The sequence below is a fragment of the Lytechinus variegatus genome, chromosome 4 (assembly GCF_018143015.1).
Source record: "Lytechinus variegatus isolate NC3 chromosome 4, Lvar_3.0, whole genome shotgun sequence".
Lineage (NCBI taxonomy): Eukaryota > Metazoa > Echinodermata > Echinoidea > Temnopleuroida > Toxopneustidae > Lytechinus > Lytechinus variegatus.
The window spans coordinates 27,492,108-27,516,291 of NC_054743.1; the positions used below are offsets into that span (position 1 = coordinate 27,492,108).

The 24,184-nt window shown below is 35.5% G+C and overlaps 2 protein-coding genes across 3 annotated transcripts; one reads left to right on the forward strand and one right to left on the reverse strand.

Moving 5' to 3' along the window:
• Positions 1-1,811: 1,811 nt before the first annotated feature.
• On the forward strand, positions 1,812-7,885 carry LOC121413745 (probable serine/threonine-protein kinase irlF). Of its 2 annotated transcripts, none has more exons than XM_041606673.1 (4): positions 1,812-1,983; positions 3,209-3,638; positions 4,217-4,357; positions 5,998-7,885. In XM_041606673.1, exons 2-4 carry the CDS (start codon positions 3,267-3,269, stop codon positions 6,181-6,183), a joined length of 699 nt encoding a protein of 232 aa, XP_041462607.1. In that variant the 5' UTR covers positions 1,812-1,983; positions 3,209-3,266; the 3' UTR covers positions 6,184-7,885. The 2 variants fall into 2 exon arrangements, with proteins under 2 accessions (XP_041462607.1, XP_041462606.1); XM_041606672.1 differs by having other exon boundaries at positions 1,813-2,112.
• Positions 7,886-17,077: 9,192 nt separating this feature from the next.
• On the reverse strand, positions 17,078-22,217 carry LOC121413746 (DNA-directed RNA polymerases I, II, and III subunit RPABC2-like). The gene is made up of 5 exons (XM_041606674.1): positions 22,110-22,217; positions 19,416-19,473; positions 19,083-19,216; positions 18,231-18,302; positions 17,078-17,304 (listed from the first exon to the last, which is right to left on the reverse strand). The coding sequence occupies exons 1-5, from the start codon at positions 22,133-22,135 to the stop codon at positions 17,217-17,219; spliced, it is 378 nt and encodes a 125-aa protein (XP_041462608.1). The 5' UTR covers positions 22,136-22,217; the 3' UTR covers positions 17,078-17,216.
• Positions 22,218-24,184: the final 1,967 nt, after the last annotated feature.

Genomic DNA, 24,184 nt, shown 5'->3' on the forward strand with positions numbered 1-24,184 from the left:
TATAAACGAGCGCCTCTGGCAGTCTCGCCTGCAGTATATACACGATTCAATGAGGAAAGCCGTGCTGACTTTTTGATCGACTAGAATAATCATTCACAAAAACACCATTCATAATCATATGTTCATTGACCCTAAATGACCTTTGACATTGGTCATCGACATCCCCTAGCAGCCAGGATACTAGATAACCATTATGTCTAGTCACTACACCCATATAATTTTCAAAAACTTATAACCTTCGGTTAAGATTTGATGTTGACGACGCCGCCGCCGCCGTCGGAAATTAGAGGTCTAAATTAAACCGTGCAATTAAAGAAACGAATTCAATCGATCATATCAACCAATGCTAAAAGAAATCAGTACATTCATGTTTATATAAATCATATTAATTGAATCCTGTTCTATATTTTTTTTCTTCTGTAGTTTTCAAAGAGAGTATAACTTCATGTGATCCAGGAGAAATCGCGAGTAGCAGTTTTTAAGCCACTGCTCTTTGATACGATGAGAAGATGGGGGGGGGGGGGGGAGACGAATACCCCAATTCATGGGCCGATTTATTTTCGGGTGTGTTTGTGTATTGTAAACGTATTATCCAGGCCATTGTGTCGGTCAGTGAAGTAAAAGAACTGACTTGCGTAATAGAAGAATAGCCCAGCTAGGGTGGCAGTCAAATGTATTGCTGCACATGCGTGACCAAATTATTTCCAAACACCCGGCCCCTAAACGGCCCTTCTCTCTCTCTCTCTCTCTGTGCAAAATAATTTTTCGCGGGCTTTATTCACACATTTTGGCCCCTAAACAAGTTGTCGGCAGAACATGACCTCGAGGAAAAGGCTTGGGGAAATGAAAAACATACCTACATACGTTCGGCTATAGTCTTAAAAAAAGATTTGGAAAAAATACCCTAAATACATGAAATATTTTGAGCCCGCGATTTACAATTGACCAGTTTTCCAAAACCACCTTTTTCTTGAAAGTCGGTGTTTTTTATTTCCTTTACGAGTGCACCGCGCGGCCCGCGTTCAAAAGTAAAAAAGAAAGAAAGAAAGAAAAAAACACCCCACCCCTTTAAACGCGTTTTTTTGGGTCACGCCTGACTGTGTCCAAAAATATGTTTGACTGGCCTTCCCCGGAATAATAGAAGATCTGTAACAGTTGACTGTTTGTCCATTCTATTCTATTAATGGTGAAAACATGCATGTCTTTATCCCTCAATTCCATTCGTCCCTTTCTTTTTTTGTCTCTCTCCCTCCCTATCTCCCTTTCTTTCTCCCACGCACACACACACATACACACCGAACGCTCGCGCACATATACACCTCACCCACAACAAATTTATTACCATTTGAACAGTTTATTTATGAATGATATACATCGATGATTTACATCCAAAATTTTTTGTTCATTGATATCATAATGTCAAATTTTATTTTGTATTTTCTTGTCTAGATTTTCATTTTTTAATCAAAAATTTAGCAAAAACCAATAAATAAAACAATATATATATATGTGGGGGGGGGGAGGGTGTGTGTGTGTGTGTATCTTTCTTTCTATCTATCTCTCCTCCACGTTTTCTTCCCTCTCTAACATTTCTCCCCCCCCCCCCCCCTCTTAGCACCCCCTTAATTTACTCTCATGTCTCTCTCAATTGCCTCCCTGCACCCTCCCATGCCCCCCTTTTCGATCCCCTTCTCGATCAATCTCGATATCGTCATTCATAAATCATGCTTCCCAATAACTCGCGAATAAACCATTTCCCTTCTTTTGGTGGGCCTAATCCCTACTTAAATACACCTCTTGTCCTCTATTTCTCATTTGTCCCACTCTGGAGAAAAGTCAACATCTAAATCTTTGTTGTCTTACTTTTCATTGCTCTCTCTCGCTTTCGTTGGGCGTGCATGCCAGTGGACGAGTGGCGTTAACAAAATGCTTTATACAACTATTGACGTGGCATCTAGGGGCTAGCTGCTGCAGACAAATGTGGTAATTATTCAGTGATTTCGGGATAGTTTCTACGATACTTACTCGTAAAATTATATGTCATATCATGGCATTGCATGTCATGTTGTGATTACATAGAGAAATAACTCTCCTGGCTGATATGCAATCTAGGTAAGTTTACTAAATATATATACTGAGGGCCTATTATAGGCATATACCCAGAGCCTAAATGTATGATAATCAGCCAATAATATAGTTTCTAGTTTCCTCTAGAGAAATTATGTGATAAATTATATATGTGTGTGTGTGCATAACATATATATACAGTTTTGCAACACTTGCAAATCACATGAATAAAATTTTGTGATTTTGTTACTTTAATGAGAGAGACTTTCATAATCAATCTTTTCTCATATTAATAAGAATGATAAGAGTCAACCATACGGGCAATGCATGCATAAGCTTTGAGTTTATAAACACATTATTTGTTCTATTATATAGGCGTATACTATATAATTTGGTATTTTTGTGTGTGGGTTTTTAACCCTGTTAAAGGACAAGTCTACCCCCAACAAAAACTTGATTTGAATAAAAAGAGAAAAATTCAACAAGCATAACACTGAAAATTTCATCAAAATCGGATGTAAAATAAGAAAGTTATGACATTTCAAAATTTTGCTTCATTTCACAAAAACAGTTTTATGAACGAGCCAGCTACAAACGAGAGAGTCGATGATGTCATTCACTCACTATTTCTTTTGTTTTTTATTGTTTGAAATATGAAATATTTTGATTTTCTCGTCATTGTCATGTGAAATGAAGTTTCATTCCTCCCTGAACACTGGAATTCCATTATTTCAACATTTTGTGCTTCAGGCAAGGGGGTCCTAATCATCAAATTCGTAAAAATTGAAATATTGTATAATTCAAACAATAAAAAACAAAAGAAATAGTGAGTGAGTGACATCATCAACTTGCTCATTTGGATGTAACTGGCTCGTTCATATAACTATTTTGTTAAAAATAAGCGAAACATTTATGTCATAACTTTCTTATTTTACATTCGATTTTGATGAAATCTTCAGCATTGTGCTTGTCTGATTTTTCTCTATTGATTCAAATCAACATGTTTCTGGGTTGGATTTGACCTTTAACCATTTGCGAAAATAATTTGGCAACTTTGCATTATAGACCTTTATAAGCCAACCCAAAATAGGTTAGCTTGGGATATATCATTACTATCACATCACGTTTTCATTTATTGCAGACATACTTCTCAAATAACCCATCAGAAGGTCCTGGATTCGAAACGCCTGTGAACGAAGATGAAGGACGCCACGCAAACCAAAATCATCATCTTGCTCTCTTTCGTACTCATAGCCATATCGGTCATGATCACCATTGAAACACAACGCAAGGCGAACGCCCTGGTCGAACTCAACACCGACCTCCAGGAACGCCTTGCAGCCGTAGCAAACGACCGCGAGCTCATCGGCGACGAGCTTAAGAAACTCGCCGACCGCTTCAAGATCATCACCGAAGCCAAGAGCAAAAGTGACACGTTGGTGAAGCAGAAAGAGGAAGAGATAGCAAATATAAGGAAAGAACACGAAGAAGAGAAGAAACTAAAAGATCAGACTGTGAAAGAAAAAGAAGAAAAGATTCAGGAATTAACGACAAACATAGAAAAGAAAGAGGTAATTACTGTAATCATATTTTATTTTTTCTACTTCATTGTGGAAAAATAATGTTAAAAACTTGAAAAAAATGTTTAGCCAGCTCAAATAATTCATCCATGATGATTTGTACTCTCATGAAGATTTTTTTTTTGTAAACAGAAGCAATATAACATGTAGAATGTCATATCTTTAAACTTGTCAATGCTAATTCAGCTATAGGCCCTAAACATCGTTGTTATGTTTAGATCTGGGGCCCGTTGCAGAAAGAGTTGCAATCAATCGCAACTCTAAAAATCATGCGCAACTTGATTTTCAACCAATCAGCAGCGCGCATTTGGGACTTGCGATTGATTTTTTGGTTTGCGTTTAAACGCAACTCTTTCTGCAACGGGCCCCTGTAGGTTCAGGCCCAGTGGCGGCGCTACCGGGAAGAAGGGGGGGGGGGAGGGGGGGGGAGAAAGGGGGGGGGGAGGGGGGGAGAAAGAAAGGGGGAAAGAGAAGAAACGAAGAACAACGCCCTATAATTCAAGAATTTTGTTTATGAGTGTTGATTAGAATTCAATAATTTCTTTGATTAATTTTTTTTCCACAATTAGACCGAGATGGAAAGTGTGAGAAGTGAATTACAAACCGCGCACGATGAAGCAAATAAGGCAAAAGAAGACCAGCAAAACGCAGAAAACAGAGTGCATGAACTAGAAGAGCAAAGTGCGAATTTGCGGAGTCAAGTCGAGAAGGTATCCCTATAAAGTAGTCAATTTTCTTAAACTTGATCATCATCATTATTCAATCATTGTTATTTTGATATTAGGTTGATTTTTTATTTTTTGCTTGTAAATTTTTTTACCTGTGCCCATCACAAAATTTCAGGTGGACCTCTCCTAATTTTGTTGGCTTCCGCCGCCAATGCTTAACACCTTTGAGCGATATTGCTTTGGGTATACTTTTAAAGCAAGTTGTTGTCACTTGGATAAAATATTTATGAAATATGACTATACAAATAGATCCGAAACACTTGAAAATTCATTTTTATTGTTTATTGGAATAATGATGGTTTGACTCGTCAGCATTCAAGAATTTTAAGACACCATCAACATTGTAAATGCTTTTAATTTTATTTCGTTTAAGAAATTAAGCAAGACGGAGAGATGGGGAAATAAGAAGATATTGGGAGAGGGAGAGAGTAGTAAGAGAAAGAAGGGGGTGGGGTAAGAGAGAGAAAGATATCCGGTCCCCGTCTTACAAAGAGTTGTGATTGATCCAATCAACCATAACTATGGAAAGCCAGGAACATCAACATCTAAATGTATGTTGGTCAAAACTAGATATGATGTATATGTATACAAGAAAATTCAGTGTGATTCTCTTTCTGTTTAGTAAGGAGATTGTGCAAGTTTCCTGTAGAAAAAAAGTATGGTTTTGATGGATTTCCATAGAGTTGAGATTGATTGGATCAATCGTAACTCTTGGTAAGACGTAGCCCGGGAGAGGAGACAGCAAGAGATAGATGGGGATTTGCATCTATTAGGTCAGAGAAAGCAGAGGGAGAGAGAGAGGGGGGAGTGAGAGTGGGAGGGCAGTCGGAACGGGGAGAGAGTCATATCGATGCGACATCGGTTTTGAAGTGTGATCACATCTGAATAAACAGTTAAACATTTCAAGACCTATACCAATTACCTGTTCAAATAAAACCTTAAATTATAAATCTATAAGCATACAAAGGTATATGTTAATAGCTAGACGTTGTTTTTAATACTTGAAAATGCCCTATGCATTACCCAATAAGTAGTTGGGTTAATTCGAATGTGTGCCTTATGAGTTTGGGGCGAGCAATGACAGTGCCCTCCACCCATGCACCCTCTTCTCTTCTCCCTTCCAATACATGTTTATCTTATACAAGCTATGCTTTTGGGTGAATTCCGATTTGTGTGTATTAATATAGAGGGGGGGGGCGGAAATTATATTTCCATCCACACTTTTCCCGATTGGCTGCTAAAAGCTAATGTTCGTTGGTTATTTTTTGAGGAGCAGTCCTTAATAAATACTAACGGTTTTTAAGCACATCTTAACTTTATTCTTACAAGCAAATCAAAAGGTAAGCACTAAATATTGCAAGCGCGAAGCGCGCGAGCTCAAATTGCTGTATTTTTCATGTATTAAGAAATTAAATTTCAATGATCAGTGTTTGTAAATGTCTTTGTAAATTTGTTATTTATATCAATGAATGCAATTACACACATGAAGTAATTTTGTTTTATATTTGAATTTGAATTGAATTTGACCACCCTCTGTCTTTCTTTCTTTCCTCCCCCCCCCTTCGAATCTCTGCGTCCCTTACATACTCTTAAATTAACAACCATTTTTTTCACCCGACCAGTTAAACGCAGATGTAGCGGCGGCACAGGCAAATCAGCAACCACAAGCCCAGCAACCTCAAGCCCAGCAAACTCAAGCACAGCAACCTCAAGCCCAGCCACAACAGCAGCAGCAAGCCGGGAAGGAGGTTGCTCAACCACAGCAGCAGCAACAACAACAGCAACCACAAGCCCAACAAAAATCTTAAACCCATGGGGGCGGCGCCAGTGTAAAGATGGAGCTTCTGAAATTGACGTCCTTTTTTCTCCGCATCATTGGTATTATAAAATTCCACGACCAGTGCTTCTATTTCCAATTTTCTTTCTAGACCTGTCTTTACTTTTTATTTTATTTTATAGATATTTATTAGTTACTTGAAAGACTGACGTGATATACTTTGATTGGTGCTGCCCCCTCGACGTTCAATCGACTGATTACATGGACAGTCAGTATCTCTAATCATTATCATGTGTTAAATTATCTAATTTAATGTATATCATTTATAAACTATCAGTATGGACAATATATTTTGTGTGCATATTTGCATTTACATGTATCTTGATAAATCCGCTTAAATATTGCAATAACTATTGGCATCGATTTTACCTGCGACACAAAAACATCCACTGCTTAGAAATACATTTGCATATCGAGCTCATAAGCTGATTATAATCATTCTATAGGAAATATGAATTTCAAAATAGGGTAGTATACATTTTTCGTTGACTGATCCAATTTAAAGGAGGTAGCCAACCTGACGTAAAGTTTGTATTTAAATGCCAATAAAAGCAAAGATTACAGGATCTTTATTCGCCCAACCTTCACTCATATTTTTCTATCTTATTTGTCTGTTTTATGAACCAAATAGTCGTCGGTATGGACATTTCTTTATTTGTAATTCAAGTATGACTGAGTATGAAGTTTTCTTTAATTTAATCGCATTACTGTGTTTCGAGAATTAACAGGAAATATGTCATTTTCTTCATGAAATATAGAGGTTTTCTGAGCATGCAGTAAAAACCAATGTGATTTCGTCTATGTGTTTCTTATGTATACACGAGGGTGCGTATGATACTTTCGTAATATTCTTTAATAATTTATGGAGATGTTGTATCGATTTGTAAGTATATTATCTAATGTGTCTTATATGGATTTAATACTGTATGCTTCTAGATGGTCTATTGTTTTGATATTATCTCAAAGATTGTTTCGTAACCGTTGAATCATTGATACAGACATTTATCGTGGAAATGGATAACAAAAGTCTATCAGTCAAAAAAATATAGCAAATTGGTTCATGTATTTGATTATGCTCTTCTCTGTTTTTTCAAAATCGTTTATTGAATTTAGGTGAAATTTTGTAGTAAATTTCAACGTTGAATCTCCTTGAAATAAGATGCCTTAACATATTTTGATGCATTCCTAAAATTTCACGTTTTTACATAATTTTAAATCTTTCTGCAACAGCAACTTATACTGTCTTTCAATCTATTGTCTTCCAGTGATGTGTATCACTAACTTTTCTAAAGAATGTTGTTTTCATTAGCATATATGTAGAGGGCTTGGGGTATACCCCTCCCCTCCCCCCATTAAAAAATCCACTACGAACAAAAAAAAAACAGAGAACAAAAATGAAAGGAAAAAGAAAAGTGAAATATGGTACTCTTTTCTACATTTATGTAACATTCTATTACCACATAAGATTTCATTTTAAAATGGTCAAAATGTTGCCTCACAAAATGTGCTATATATATATATACACCCCTCAAAACCAATGACTGGGTATATATAATAATCGGGAAAAAGAGAAAATGTGCGCCTTTTATCCTAGAGATATACACTTTAAGCTTCCGACGTTTTACAGTATCGCATTCAATATTTTGATCTTTGTATATAGGCCTGCTGAGAGAGAGAGAGAAAAAAGGAGAGAACTGTGTTGAATATTGGGTTGCAATCTGCAATGCTGTTTGTGGTACATTTTGAAAAGAGGTTTGAGTTATGACCTAAGATACTGCATCAAAACGTGGGCCTATATATATTTATGTTATTATGTGCGCTAACAGGGGCGTCGATCCATTTTTCAGATTGGGGGGCAAAATCATGAATCAATTTTCCAAAGGCGCTCGATCACACAAAACAAACAAACTCACACACACACACACATGCCTATATATGTGTACATATATATATATATGTTATACACACACACACACACACACATATACACATATATATATATATCACCAGCAGATTAATGCGAGCGCGAAGCGCGAGCTGAAAATTTTGATATTTCGATCTGAAAAAAGAGTTTAATGGACGTTTTTAATGAAGAACAAGATACATATATCCAACAAAAGATTATTGCAAATCGAAGTGGGAGTTCTTTTGAGGTTTAGAACTGAAAACGGGACCATATTCACCTATTTAATCATGGAAAGTATGGGTTTTAGTTCGAGAAATGATGCGAGCGCGAAGCGCGAGCTGAAATTTTTTGATATTCCAATCTGAAAAGTGGACATTTTGAGCACGATTTTAGACGAAGAACGAGTTGTGTATCTTAATCTCGCTTGCTGATTTTTGTGTAACATCACAATCTTATCTTATTTTTAGCACATGCGGAATTATTGGGGGGGGGAGGAAAAACGATATGTTTGCCCCCCAATTATTTCATTGGTGGGGCGATCCCCCCCCCCCCTGCTCCCCCATAATCGACGCCTCTGTGCAGCGCTAAAGAATATTGTAATAATACAAACGATATTGTACCTTGAATCATCAAATACAGTATGTCAGTTTTAATTATTTGTTTGTTTTTGTTGTTTTCCTTTTGCAGTTGCATTTTTTTCATCCGCATAAAAAACATACTTATCAAATGGATAGGCCTATAGCAAACACTGGTGTGAAGAGGGTTGTACTTAAATCAAAGAAGGAAAAAGAAACACATTGATGAAAATTTAGCGGAATTCCTGACCAGCAAAGATTAACAGAGTTATGCAGATCCTTAAGATTTAGGTATGTGACACTATGTGCCATTTTCTCAGTCATTTCATTTGTGCCTTCATTATATCATCAGATTCATTATTTAGTACCACCTATAAAAAAAAGAATATATACCTTCCAGTAATTAAGAACCATGAAAAGGGGGAATTTACGGAATTTATATGACACGACATATCGAGCTGCTGCTCAATTTAAATCTTAAAAAACAAAATCATAACTCTCTTATTTTTTGATGTATTTTTGTCAAATCTTCACCAAATATTATCCTTTATTTTTTCTGCTTTCATTACAACACCTTTATCGTCAGGATGGATATCCCTTTTAAATCAATATAACTGACCGACGGTAAAAGGTAATGTTTCAAGTTTCAGTATTATGAAAATTATCGTTACGATATATTTTGTGTAAGTATAGATAACAGTTGATGAGCCCCTTTAATATCGAATGGGCGCATAATTACATAAAGATTTCCATGCGCACTAGCATTGAATGAAAAAATAAATAACATTTTGTACAACTGCACCTGTGTAAACGTCGTTCACAAATTCTATCAATTATCATTATTTTTTTGCGTCACCTGTGCCTGATGGGAGGCGAACAGCGAAGTAATCAGGTTTTCCCCCTTATATAAATAGTCCGTAATTTTCAAATGAATACGCCAATGTTGTTTAAATATATACTATTGATTAGAGCATGTATAGAGTGTAGGATTTAATCAATTTATACATGTAATTTTTTTGTTTTAAATATTACGAGGTAGTTATCGATTTTGAGAGCGAAGTTGGCTCAGTCGGTCAAGTGTCTGTCCGTCCATGGACCTATCTTCTCTGACAGTAGGTCGAATGGTCCGTCAAACGAAATGACGTGGGTTCAAGTCCACTCCGCGGCCGGACGGACAGATGACTGAAGCCTGCGTAATGTGTGCAGGCTATGTTACAGTAAAATAATACTCCATTCCTTAAATAAGTCAAGTCCATCCCAGAAAACTGGTGATGTGAATCAATAGAGAAAAATCAAACAAAAACAACACTGAAAACTTCATAAAATCGAACGTAAAATAAGAAAGTTATGACATTTTTTGAGGTTTCGCTTATTTTTCACAAAATATTGCATGCACCTATCAGGGACATGCAAATGAGATAGTCGATGATGTCCCTCAACTCACTATTTCTTTTGTTTGTTATTTTCGAAATATAACAATTCATTTTTTACAAATTTTTCAAGAAAGACCAACTTGATTGAACCACAAAATGTTAAAACAATGCATTCCTTATTCAGGGAGGAATACAACTCCTTTCACATGACAGTGAGGAGAAAATTAGAATATTTCACATTTCATTTAATAAACTAATACGAAATAAATACGAAATAAAAATAAGGAATAAATAGTGAGTGGATGACACCAGTTGCATTATTTGCATATCGACCAGGATGTTTATATCACAACTTTCGATTTTAATGAAATAATCAGTGTTATACTTGTTGGATTTTTTTCTTTTTATTCAAATAAACTTTTTGTTGGGGTGGACTTGTTCTTTAAATAGGACGTTAAATGGATGTCCCGTGTAGAAAAGAGCCATCACCTTTGCACGTTAAGAACCCTCTGCACTATTCGTGTAAGAGTAGGGGGAATCCCCGGTACAGTGGTCCACCGCACTCCACCAATCAGTAATCGGGAGAAGAAAAGGGTCATAGTGATTCAGTTCGCTTTTTGCCTCCCAGGCACTGGTGACGCCACTGAAATAATAATAACTTCATTACATCACATTAATATCATGATTTATGCTCTCCAGGCCTAGTCTGCGGACGCAGACCCTGATTGAAACTTTATCAAAAAGTGGGTCTTCACACAAGACTATCTCGTATAAAACTTTCTCTAAATCACATTTCTCCTACGACGGCCTTATTCCGAGTCGAAAACGGTCGTTTTGTTAAAGGTAAAGTCCACCTCAGAAAAATGTTGATTTGAATCAATAGAGAAAAATCAGAAAAGCACAATGCTGAAAATTTCATCAAAAACGGATGTAAAATAAGAAAGTTATGACATTTCAAAGTTTCGCTTATTTTTAACAAAATAGTTATATGAACGAGCCATGCAGTTACATCCAAATGAGAGAGTCGGTGATGTCACTCACTATTTCTTTTGTTTTTTATTGTTTGAATTATACAATATTTCAATTTTTACGAATTTGACGATTAGGACCTCTTTGCCTGAAGCACAAAATGTTAAAATAATGGAATTCCACGTGTTCAAGTGGGATTGAAACTTCATTTTACATGACAATAATGAAAAAATAAAAATATTTCATATTTCATATAATAAAATAGAAAAAAATAGTAAGTGATGTTATCAACTCTCTCATTTGGATGTAACTGACTCGTTCATATAACTGTTTTGTTGAAAATAAGCGAAACTTTAAAATGCCATAACTTTCTTACTTTACATCCGAATTTGATGAAATTTTCAGTGTTATGCTTGTTGATTTTTTCTCTTTTTATTCAAATCAAGTTTTTGTTGGGGTGGACTTTTCCTTTAATTTTTATGCAACGAATGAGCTCGTACCAAAAAGGACTCGCCGTACGACCGCCGTAGGGGAATGTAACTGAGGAATTAATACGCAAGTCATTGTAGGCTGTGCACTCAGACCCCGTAAATGGAGCGAAGTGTTTGCACAGTAGACTACCCATCCCCCCCACAAGACACACCCATGCACCCTCCACCCACCAAATCTACATCCTTACGGTGGGGCTAAAGGGGTTATATAATAATATAATTATATAATTGGGAAGAAGACGAGTTAGGCCTGGAGAATACATGGGTAAATATTTATTTGAATTGGAGGAGCGTGTGGAGCGCGGGGAGGAACTATCCCACAACTGTTCAATTCAAAATAATCAATGCCCAGTCAAATATGAGCAGTATGGCCCCACTATTATTTGTGGTACATCTAAATGGAACAGATTGTAGTGTTTGCATTTTTTAATGCAGAAATGCTGCCATATGCTCTACTCTCATCACAAGAGGACCATTATGACCCATAATGTGCTTACACTGAAATGTGCTTATATGGCATACATCTCAAAAATATGTTGATAATATTCTGACCTGAGAGAAGAGTTTACATAATAAAGGAATGGGGTAAAAAAAATGTTTGAGCCCAGGGGTGCTAAAACTTCTGCACATGGACTACAATGTATTTTTCCATAGTTCTGATTCTACATTATTTTCCTTTTAATTCAATCCAATGGCAAAATTTACACATTTTATTTTTCTCATCATTTATTTATGTCTCTACTGTGTATACAATATTTATTCATTCTTTTTAAGTATTCACTTTATTCATCAATGTTAACAGCTTAATGATTCATCTATTTATTTTGTCTTCCCTTGTTTCAATTTGTTTTGATATGATGATTATTCATAATTTTTACAATTTACATTTTCTTGAAGGGGGGGGGGGTTCCTTTTTGCCACCATGCATTTACCTCCCTGAAGTATTTAGATGTAATACATGGATACAACCAGGGAAGTGTTAACACTTCCCTGAATCCCTGATTATCTCCATGAACAAGTCCATCAGTGACCAGACTGGAAGTCAGCCGGGTGCATCTTACTGTTTGTCTCATTGCTTATACAACATTAAATGGTTTAAGTCTTACATGTACCTGACTGGTTGGTCATCTAGGGTAAGCATAGCCGGAGAGTTGTCTGACCCATGGGTCACCGAGTTTAGGGTACCCCAAGGGTCAGTTCTCGGGCCGATTCTGTTTAGTTTGTATATCACTCCCATCTCTGACATTATTAATAAACATGGTCTACAGTATATTTGTTATGCAGATGATATACAACTGTATTGTTCCTTTGACCCGCGCTCTTTTGAAAATATAAATGAAACACTTGAGAAAACCTCTCTTTGTATTTCAGAAATTAGTAGGTGGATGTCACCTAATTATCTCCAGCTGAATAGCAAAACTGAATTTATAGCTCTTTGTTCTTCTGCCCGCCATCTGCAATCAATATCACATTTCCAGCTTAATGTTAATGGTCAATGCATCCCCATCTCCACTAAAACTACTGTTCTTGGAGTATGCATTGATAACATATTCACACTGTCTGCTCAAGTAAATCAGGTTGTCCGTAATTGTAATTATCATCTCAGCAATTTGTGGAGGATTCGTAGATTCATTGATCTTAAGACATGTCACCATGCTGTGTGAGCACTTATCCTTTCTCGGTTAGATTACTGTAATAGTTTATATACCGTTTTGTCAGCTAGAGATAGAAGAAAACTTGAGGTTATACAGAATCGTAACGCTCGTTTAATTTTTGGCTTTGGATCCCGAACTCATACTACACCCCCACTTAAGGAACTCCACTGGTTACCTCTATTCCAACGCATTCAGTTTAAAGTCTGTTTATATGTACACAAAACTCTAAATCAATAAGCACCTGAATATCTTAATAATACCATCAAATCATACACACCCTCTCGTAGTCTTCGTTCCATCACTGACACATGCAGACTTTGCATTCCCCTGTCAAAACTCTCCTCTGCCAAAAAACGGTTTGCTGTAGCCGCTGCCAAGACTTGGAATGCTATCCCTCTCTCAATAAGAAATGCTTCCATTGTTCTTGGCTTCAAATCATCCCTTAAGTCATACCTTTTTCCTCAATAATTAATATTTCCCTATTTATCTTGAATATTGTAGTAATCATTGCAAATATTAAATACTACTAGTTTCCTACTTTTGTACGCGCTTTGGTACTTCTTGTTTTTAGCGCCTCTAAATACCCATTATTAATATTAACATTAAAAAAACCCACTCCAATAACAATATCAAGTCATTTTGGTTGTTTTATTACTAAAAGAGCATTCAATACAAACACAGAGACTATCCTGCCATTAATGCAGAAGACATGATGATGTCTGGGTTTTACTGATTGATGACATTATACAGATCAGCAAATTAAAGAGCATGTTGCAGAAAAATTTGCAATCAATTGCAAATCCACAAATCAAACACAACTTGATTTTCGACCCATTACAAGTGCTTTCGGGTGTTAAAATTTATCTAAAAAAAATGAGGGAAATTAAGAAAAAGTTATTTTCGAAATATTGAAAAGGGTAGCAACCTTATTTTGTCTGAAAATAGTCCCCTAATTCATGTAGAAAACTTATCCTCAGCAAAAAAAAAACTACTAAAGGCCAGGGGGGTGAAGTGGGGTTGTCGCTAAAAGCAAATGGGAGGATCAGAAGCCTGTTGGCAGAAAGAAATAAGCAATTCCCAAAACGGCACTTGTGATTGGCTGAAAACCAACCTGGGTTTGATTTGTTTAAATGCTTTTAATTGATCTCTTTCTGCAACAGAACCAAGAACAGTGACATTTTGAACAATTTCATATTGAAAAAAGGTAATAATCATAAATGGTATGAATTTTTGAAGATGTAAGACGACATAAATTAGCAACTGTAAGAACTCATGACCTATTCATTTGAACTTGAAAGTATGAAAAGAATTTTATTTTAATCACTTTTCAGCATAACAAGTAATGCTACGGTCAAATATCTCCCAAGGCAGCCATACAGTGAGTCCAAACAGCCGTTTTATTCATTTTTATTCAAACCACCTACACATAGCTGGTACAAAATATGTTAAAATGGCCGTTTTCGACTTGCCGTACGGCCGCCATAGAGCAAATGCGACTGATGTATAAGTTGAAGCAAATCTAAATAAGTTTCTCTGCATACACCTGTCACAGAGGTAAATTTTCATTCTGTTGTTAAAAGCATACATTTTATCTTTAAAAAAAATCACAAATCAAATGCAGCTTGAACATATATGCACATATACTTTAGGTTTGAAGTACAACATTAATTAAAATAGACCCCATATGTGAATGGACAACTCATTGATAATTAAAAATTGTAGCTTGAGCTTGGATTTTGTTGAGTAATAGATCATTCAGAAATGGTATGACAATTAACAAGGGCTCAGTAGCATTTACATGAATAAAACAGAATGTAAATGAGGCAACAATGCAGAGACAAGTGATATTTTTCATTGCAGGGCAGAAAAAAAATGTGTATCAATAAAATTTGTTAAATCGAGAGTGGCTACAGACATGGTATATCAACAAGTGGAATGCCTCTGGCCGTCTCACCTGCATCACGCGGTTCAATATAGCAGCAGTGCTGACTATGAATACTACTCTAACTCGCACAAGATGTTCAGTGATACATGGTTACTCTTATGTCCAAGTTTAATGAACTAGACCACTTTTTATGAACTAGACCAATAAACTTACAGAGATACGATGGTGGTTATTCAATGAAAAACCCCAACATGGCCAAAGTTCATTGACCTTACATGACCTTTGACCTTGATCATGTGACCTGAAACTCGCACAGGATGTTCAGTGATACTTGATTACTCTTATGTACAAGTTTCATGAATCAGATCTATAAACATTCAAAGTTATGATGGTAATTCAACAGATACACCCAATTCGGCCAAAGTTCATTGACCTTTGACCTTGGTCATGTGACCTGAAATGAGCACAGGATGTTCAGTGATACTTGATTACTCTAATGTCCAAGTTCAATGAACTAGACCAATAAACTTTCAAAGTTATGATGGTAATTCAACAGATACCCCCGATTCGGCCAAAGTTCATTGACCCTAAATGACCTTTGACCTTAATCATGAGACCTGAAACTTGCACAAAATGTTCAGTGATGCTTGATTACTATTATGTCCAAGTTTCATTAATCAGATCCATAAACTTTCAAAGTTATGATGGGAATTCAACAGATATCCCCAATTCGGCCAAAGTTCATTGACCCTAAATGACCTTTGACCTTGGTCATGTGACGTGAAACTCATACAGGATGTTCAGTGATACTTGATTAACCTTATGTCCAAGTTTCATGAACTAGGTCCATATATTTTCTAAGTTATGATGACATTTCAAAAACTTAACCTCAGGTAAGATTTCGATGTTGATTCCTCCAACATGGTCTAAGTTCATTGACCCTAAATGACCTTTGACCTTAATCATGAGACCTGAAACTTGCACAAAATGTTCAGTGATGCTTGATTACTATTATGTCCAAGTTCAATGAACTAGACCAATAAACTTTCAAAGTTATGATGGTAATTCAACAGATACCCCCGATTCGGCCAAAGTTCATTGACCCTAAATGACCTTTGACCTTAATCATGAGACCTGAAACTTGCACAAAATGTTCAGTGATGCTTGATTACTATTATGTCCAAGTTTCATTAATCAGATCCATAAACTTTCAAAGTTATGATGGGAATTCAACAGATATCCCCAATTCGGCCAAAGTTCATTGACCCTAAATGACCTTTGACCTTGGTCATGTGACATGAAACTCTAATAGGATGTTCAGTAATACTTGATTAACCTTATGGCCAAGTTTTATGAACTAGGTCCATATACTTTCTAAGTTATGACATCATTTCAAAAACTTAACCTCAGGTTAAGATTTGATGTTGACGCCGCCGCCGCCGCCGTCGGAAAAGCGGCGCCTATAGTCTCACTTTGCTTCGCAGGTGAGACAAAAACCTGAACGGTTGATCGTAAAGTTGATTAGAATGCAAATAATAATAATAAATTCGATCCAGCATGCAAATCAGCTCTAAATTCAGGTGCTAAGTTTCATGTTACATCTTCTTTCATCTTCTTGAGGGAGAGATGATCACCAAATCACACCATGAAAAGAATCAGAATGTTCAGTCAAAATGTACAACACACTACTTACAAGAAATAAAAGAGCTTATAATTACCTCAAGTACAGTGCATCTCCAACTTCTGTAACAACATGAAAAGTGAAATATGATATTACATTTTGTGATTGAAAGATACGGGGCAAGCCGGGGTACAAAAACTTGGTCTCACCACTACCCTGCCCCCCCTCTCTAAAATGGAGCCGATGCCAATGACGCAGATGAGAATTCTCGTGAAGTTAACGTTGCTGGGATTCCAAAAGGAAGTTGGCTGATGAAAGCAGTGCGAAGGTATCATCATGATAAAAAAAAGATAGACAGATATTTCTGCAGATGTCTCCTTTTTCATCCAATTCCATCAACATTTTCTCCCCAAATCCAGCAATGTAGGAATCACACTCCTTGACATTGCAAAGTTTCACCACTTCAAATACCACTGTCAATGCTGGAAGTCTATTTTCATTTAATTGTTTTTATAGATCACCAATGGTCTCAGTCGATAACAAGTTCATCGCACCCCCAATCCTCATAGCTTCCATCGGGGAGGTAACGTCGGACGATGATTGGGATCTTTCTTGCTCTGAAATGTAAATGAAATGCGGAAAACAGAAATGAAAGATTAAGAGACACAGATACAAAACTCTGGGATTTATCATTTCTGGATGTTTTGTAAAAATGAGATATAAAATAGTGCTTAAATAAAGAAATGATGATCAGTTGAAGATATTTTTAAATTGATTTTAATGGTCAAATCACTTAGGGCCGGCAATATTTGAAATCAGCACCCTGAATTAAGCCTATATGCCAAATTTCAGTGTCACATGCCATGTAAAACTCGAGAAAATGATATTTAAGGATTTCTCATGGTGGCCATCTTGGATTTCAAAATGGCGGCCAACCCGATGGTCAAATCACTTGGGGCAGGCAATTTTTGAAATCAGCGCCCAAAAATACCCCTGTATGCCAAATTTCACACTTTCTGCCAGATCCGAGCATCTTGGCCATTTTATTACTGCTCCACTATGACTTTTAATACAATATGCAGTCGTAAATGGGAGACTTGGATGGGCGCGGATGGGAGCGATTTTCATGTCGAGAGTTGCTCGGTACTTGGCACTTTTTAGGCAGTTGCAAGAGCAATTCCAAAGCACACGAGGGCCGAATCGCTCGTCGCTCCCGTGTATTTTCAACCCTGGCCTTTAGCACCAAGAGCTACAGCTGGGGTAATATATAGTGCGCCATTGAATAGAAAACTACATAAATTGGCGCCTCATAAATGCTATATATTATTATTATGTAGCTATCACAAAAAATTTTAAAATGTTTTCGACTAGCCGTACAGCCGCCATAGAACAAATGTGACTGAGGTATAAAGCTTACTGATTGATTGTAGGGCTGGTTTTTACACTTGAGCACAATTCATGCAATGAATGCAATTAATCACTGCATTCAGCCCCAAAGATCAATGACTAGACTTTGTGATATGGGGACCATGGTGTAACTTACTTGAGTTCTTTCATAGCAATCTGTAGAGGATCAGTTTCCCCTTCAAGTTCCACCATAACAGGAGCATTCATCCTGAAGAATAAAGATAACATTCAAATATATAAATTGCTGAATATTGAAATCCCATCATTTTTTTTTACTGCAACAATCTTAATCCTTAGTACTTGCAACATTGCTCAGCAACTGATGCCAATTTCATGATAATCTGGGTCAGTGTGTCCTCATCATGACTTATACTGCTTCACTTCATTTATTTGGCTATTCCATATGTGTCGTACGGGACATTTTGACAATTTCTAATCTCTTAGCTAATTGCTTGAGCAATAACAATTTATTTTTTTCAATAATAAAATTATAATGGGTAGTCATGTGTAAAATTGATGAACAACAAAAAATTTTGATTATGGGTGAATCAGAGGTGTCGTACAGAACTCAGAAATGTCCTGTATGACACCCAACGTTTTTTACCTTTCATTCATCAATGGACAACATACATCTGTTGGTTGCCATTTTTTTATATGACTACCCAGTAGTCATTTATTATGACCACAAAATAAATTTAAATTCCTTGTTTGTTTGGACAGCAGGTTGAAAAATGTTGCAAATAGGGCTGATTTTTCTACCATGGAAACATCCTGTTAGGAGTATTTAAAATCTACTCAGTACAGATAATAAGTCTATATGACCTTTTCATGAGGTTAATAACATTATAATAATCCTGAGCTTTTCAAACTGTTTTTAGTCTGCTCAAAATTGTACAATTCGCTTTTCAACTCCAAGACGTGTGAAGACTGATATGATTAACTTCTGAATTATCAGAGCGTTATTCCATAGGAAGAAGAGTGTGCTTACGCTATCTGTAACGCTCTTGTTCCCAACACTCTCGCCCGCTCATATTTTGTCATGTATGGTGTTGTAATTCTCTCTGTTTGCTGCACGCCCTCTCCAGCCGGTAACACGTCAATGTGGTCTCCATCATCGGCTTCCTATAAACCAAAAAGTGCAAACATGGAGATGGAAAATAGATGAATCAGTGAACATGGAAATGTGGGGGGATAAGTCTTTGGCAATTAAGACAAAATTGATAGTGAATCATCATGGTGTTGTATGATAGTTTCAAATCAAATGGTGACAAATTGTGTTTAAAATAAAGGTCAATTGTATTTTGATTGTATTAGGTTTTACCTCTTCGTTTGGAAGATCATCAAGTTGTTCGTCTCCGTCATCAAAGTCCTCATCAAAGCTACAGAGAAAAACAAAAATTCATGGTCATATAAAATAAAATAAAATCTGCTAGATCAGATCAACACAGTGCACATTTTTTTTTACAAAACATGGTTTCAAGCAAAAACTTTATTGAGTGTTCTTACATTCATTTACTTTTTTGTAAACAACTTAGTTGAAAACCATCGAGTTATCAAAATTGTGTATCACAATTGTTACTTTAAAGAAGTCACAAATCATTCTCATTATCTTTTAATGGTTTTAACTCTATTTCTTACGGTCAATTATGAAATCCATTTGAAAAATTTAGAGGAAAATGCCATATTGCCAAAACATGGTTGAGTGAGCACACATCAAAAGTATGAACAATGTCTAAAATTCAGTAAATACCTTATTCAAGTTTTGGTAAATGTCCCCAAAAGTGCATGTCACTATTTCAAATTTTCAATTCATTGACTAGATTATACTGTATGAATGTGTTTGCTATAACAGTAATGAAATGACAGATCACTATATACATGTAAAATAATGGGACAATTTTAATGGATCAATCTATTTCTGTGATTTTACAAGAAAATTCCTTGAGATCAGGTGCCAAAGACATTGTGAGCCAAGGGCAATAATTCAATCTCCTGTCCATTTTGTCAACTGTTCAAATTTTAATGGTATAACAGCATTTGAACATTTTTTACTCAACCCTAACTTTTACGTCAGATATTGTGTCTAAATTCCAAATAAAACATGAATTACCAAGTCATATATTTTTTGCTGGTTTTGCTTCCACGGATTTGAATTTTTATTTATCTAGTATGTATGAAGCATCCTCTCTCTGTAACATTTTCATGTTTGCTTAAAACTTACCCTTTTTTCTTAAATATTTTAAAGACTAGATATTACAAAGACACAGTAAATGATCATGAAGTTTTCTGTCAATTTTATGTTTGAGAAGTGGTTCTATAACTTCTGTTTATTAAAAAAAAGAAAGAACTGCACAGACAATTTGTTTTCTTAATTGAACTTCTTAATTTGAGCAGTAATTTCATTCTCTCTAATTTGATTTCTAGTTTTATTAGTAATATTTAATGCTAACCTAGTCTTGAACTTGTAAAAAAGACAAAAGCAGAGTCTTAACATTATTAAGCCCTTTTGCCACTTTCCATTGACCAAGACCTTGTGACTGTCAACCATATTCATGATATTTTGTGTGACAGCCCAAAACTCCCAAAATCATCACAATTCATGCACATACTAGTTCTCTGGAATTCACATTTCACATAATACGTACCATGAAATTCCCATCAGCCTACCTCCATACATTTATCTAACTAATTCAGGCATGCTCATATCTATTTAGAATCGGCGCGACATGCAGTCTCGCACACTGTATCTCATCTACCTTCTTCTGTTGATATCCTCCGGGGGCCGATTGCACGAAAGGGTCTTTGCAAGGATCGTCTTTCGTGTCGCCCATATTTTATGATGCGCCATGTGAAACGCATTTTAAATAAATCATCTGCAAGCATATTTCATTCGTCCGTTAAAATAAACAAAATATTTGTTTATAAAATGTGATAAAAACTGATATAAGGGTGTCTGGAGAAAAAAAATATTTTTCTTATTTCAAAAAAATATCACATTTTCTTTGTGAATTTGAAGAGAAATGACCTTCAGACTTACAGAAATGTAACATTTTTGAAAAAAATCCAATTATTGGCTGCAAAAAAGAAGAATGAAATTAGGTCAATTTTCAGCATTTTTCTGCCATAGACTGTGTAGTTAAGAAATGGACACACACAAATCCAAATTTTTAGCTTCCGAGAGCTGTTATAAATTTAGTATTAATGCCAAAAACTTGTCCATAAAGAGTCAAATAGGATTTTTATGCTCTTTCTGATGGTATGATTTTTATAAAGATTTGGAAACCAGATCACAATGAAAAATTGCGACAAAGTGAAAAAATTGTGCAAAACAGAAATTTCATTTTCCCATAGAAAACGCATGGGGAAATGGCAATCTCAACACACACAAGAATAAGGGTTTGCAATTTATCTCTAAATCCTTATTTAGAATGATCATATAAACTTGTCCTTACTGTCAAAAGAAGCCCCTGAATTTTCTCTTTCCATACATGCCAAACACAAGTTAATAATCAATTCAGATCACATTTTTCTAGTAGCCTGAACATCCCGAAAAATATGTGCCATATTTTCCCCTAAATCAGCCTGTTTTATGCTGACACTTTTCAGTGTGGCTTCAGACACCCTACTGATATATCATGAAATTGGGTAAAAGTTCATTTAAAAGCAAGCTAACGAATTATATTCTTTATCATAAATTTCAGAAACACCCCGCTTATACTTATAGCGTATCATAAAAGATGGGCGACACGAAATACGTCCCTTGGAAAGACCCTTTCGTGCAATCGGCCCCGGTCCTCTGGATGAGAACTGCGGATCCAGCAGTGGGTACGCAGAAAACCACACACCAAATTAAATATACGGGACTGTATTTAACAACATGATTACAATAATGCTTAATTCAGCCGCATGTGCGTGGGTAAATAAAGCTACTAAGTAAGAGATTCTATCACCATAAGTAACACATATCAGACACTCACAAAATTTCATATGGAATACAATTTAATAATGTTCTTACTTCTCGATATCTTCGTCGTCAGCCATTGTTTTGTCGGCCTTTAGCTTGCTTGGCAAACGTGCGAGATTTCCGAAGTCCGTATGTATTCAGCCAGTATACTTCGGATGAGAAAATACGAGCCAACTGACGCGTGAGCCAGGCATGCAGCTAGGGCCCGTCCGTCCGTGAGAAATAATACACCAACAGGGAGATATTTATGTTAAAGACATTACTTAACTTTATTAGTTTAAGTTCAGAAGATCTGAATGAAAATAATGATAATATTGATAATGATAATAACCACAACACAAATAACAATTACATAAACAATGCGGGAAACAATGACATAAATAATTCATACATAATCATCATTAGGCCTTCTTTTTATCAGTGCATACCATTTCACATTTTTTTTGCATTTGTGCTTATATATTAGACGAAGAAGAAGGATATTGAGGAAAAGAAAAAAAAGAAGAAGAATTGAGCAGAAGGAGAAGATGATGCAGAATAAGAAGAGGAGTAGGAGGACGGAGAAGAAGAAGTCGAAATAAGAAGAAGAAAGAGGAAGACGGAGCTTGGAGGTGGAGAAGAAGAAAGAGAAGATGAGTAGATAGAGGTTTATGCATAGTTGCATTTTGTTCAGTGATATATTGTTCTATTATAAAATTGCCTATGAGTCAAAAGTGGCCATGCGCACCTGCCTCTATATGATAAACGTGCAGTTGCTACGAAATTTGTTTTCCCCTTTATTTGAAAGTAATTATGTTCGCGCTTTGCGCTCGAGCCTGGGCTGAAATGGGACTTATGCGTTGCAGAAAATTGTCTGATCTGCAGGGTCATGCAATGATTATCACGTACATATATACTATAGATACTGAAGTTTATAATCAAGTCTGACAATAATATGGTTTGAATAGATAAAGAAAAATCAGACAAACAAAACAATGAAAATGTTATCAAAATCGGACAATAACAAAGTTACGACATTTTAAGTTTTGCATTATTTCGGTCAAACAGTTCTGGAAATGTCAATGAGTAAACAGATGATGTCATGCGCATAACCCCACTTGTTTTGTATTTTATCATATGAAATTATGTTTATTCATTTTTTCTACCAAGGCTAAAACAAGTTGAATCTACAACTGATTTAATGCATTAGATGTACACTGCTGTAACTTATTTTATCATTGTAGATACATCATTTATATGTAAAAACAAAATTATTTCCTATTTCATGTAATAGCATAAAATGAAAGTTGGGATGTGACACCATCAGCCCCCCAATTAATATTCATGATGACATGCCTAATTGTTTTCACAAAATATTGCTAAACTTTAAATCCAATAACTTTGTTATTATTATCGGATTTTGATGAAATTTTCATATTTTTCAAAAAATATTTAAAAAAATATTTTTTCATATATTTTTTATTCATTTTCATATAATTTTCCATACATATATATATATATATATATATATATATATATATATATATATATATATATATATATATATATATATATATATATATATATATATGTTTATATATATATATATATATATATATATGTTTTGAATTTCGAATTGATTTTGGTGAGACATGGGAGACCTCATGGGTTAAATTATTTTTATTGCTTCTCCCAGTGACATTTACAAACAAACGATGAAATGCAAACATTTTACTGACTTCATAAATTTCATAACTTCATAAATCACATCAAGGTACCACAATAAGTAATTCATATATACGCATAATTTCCAATTAATTCAACAGGTCTATTTTTTTCCAATTCACTGAATGGAATGTAAGAAATATACACTGAGAAACTAAACTTGAAATAAAATTATCACCCTCACATTCCACACACACACACAAATCAATCCTTGTCCCTCGATCACGGAAGTTCTTCCCAAAACCCCACCCTCCCCCGTCCCGACCATAAGCCCTCCCAGAAATTTTGATTTTTTTTTACTGAAAATTTTCAAAAATTTACTAAGAGTGTGCATGAAATCCTGAAATTTACTTTAGATAATGCAAAAAAAAATCTAATTACAGGCTCGGTTACTTTGCTCCTTCGTTTAATATATTAATTAA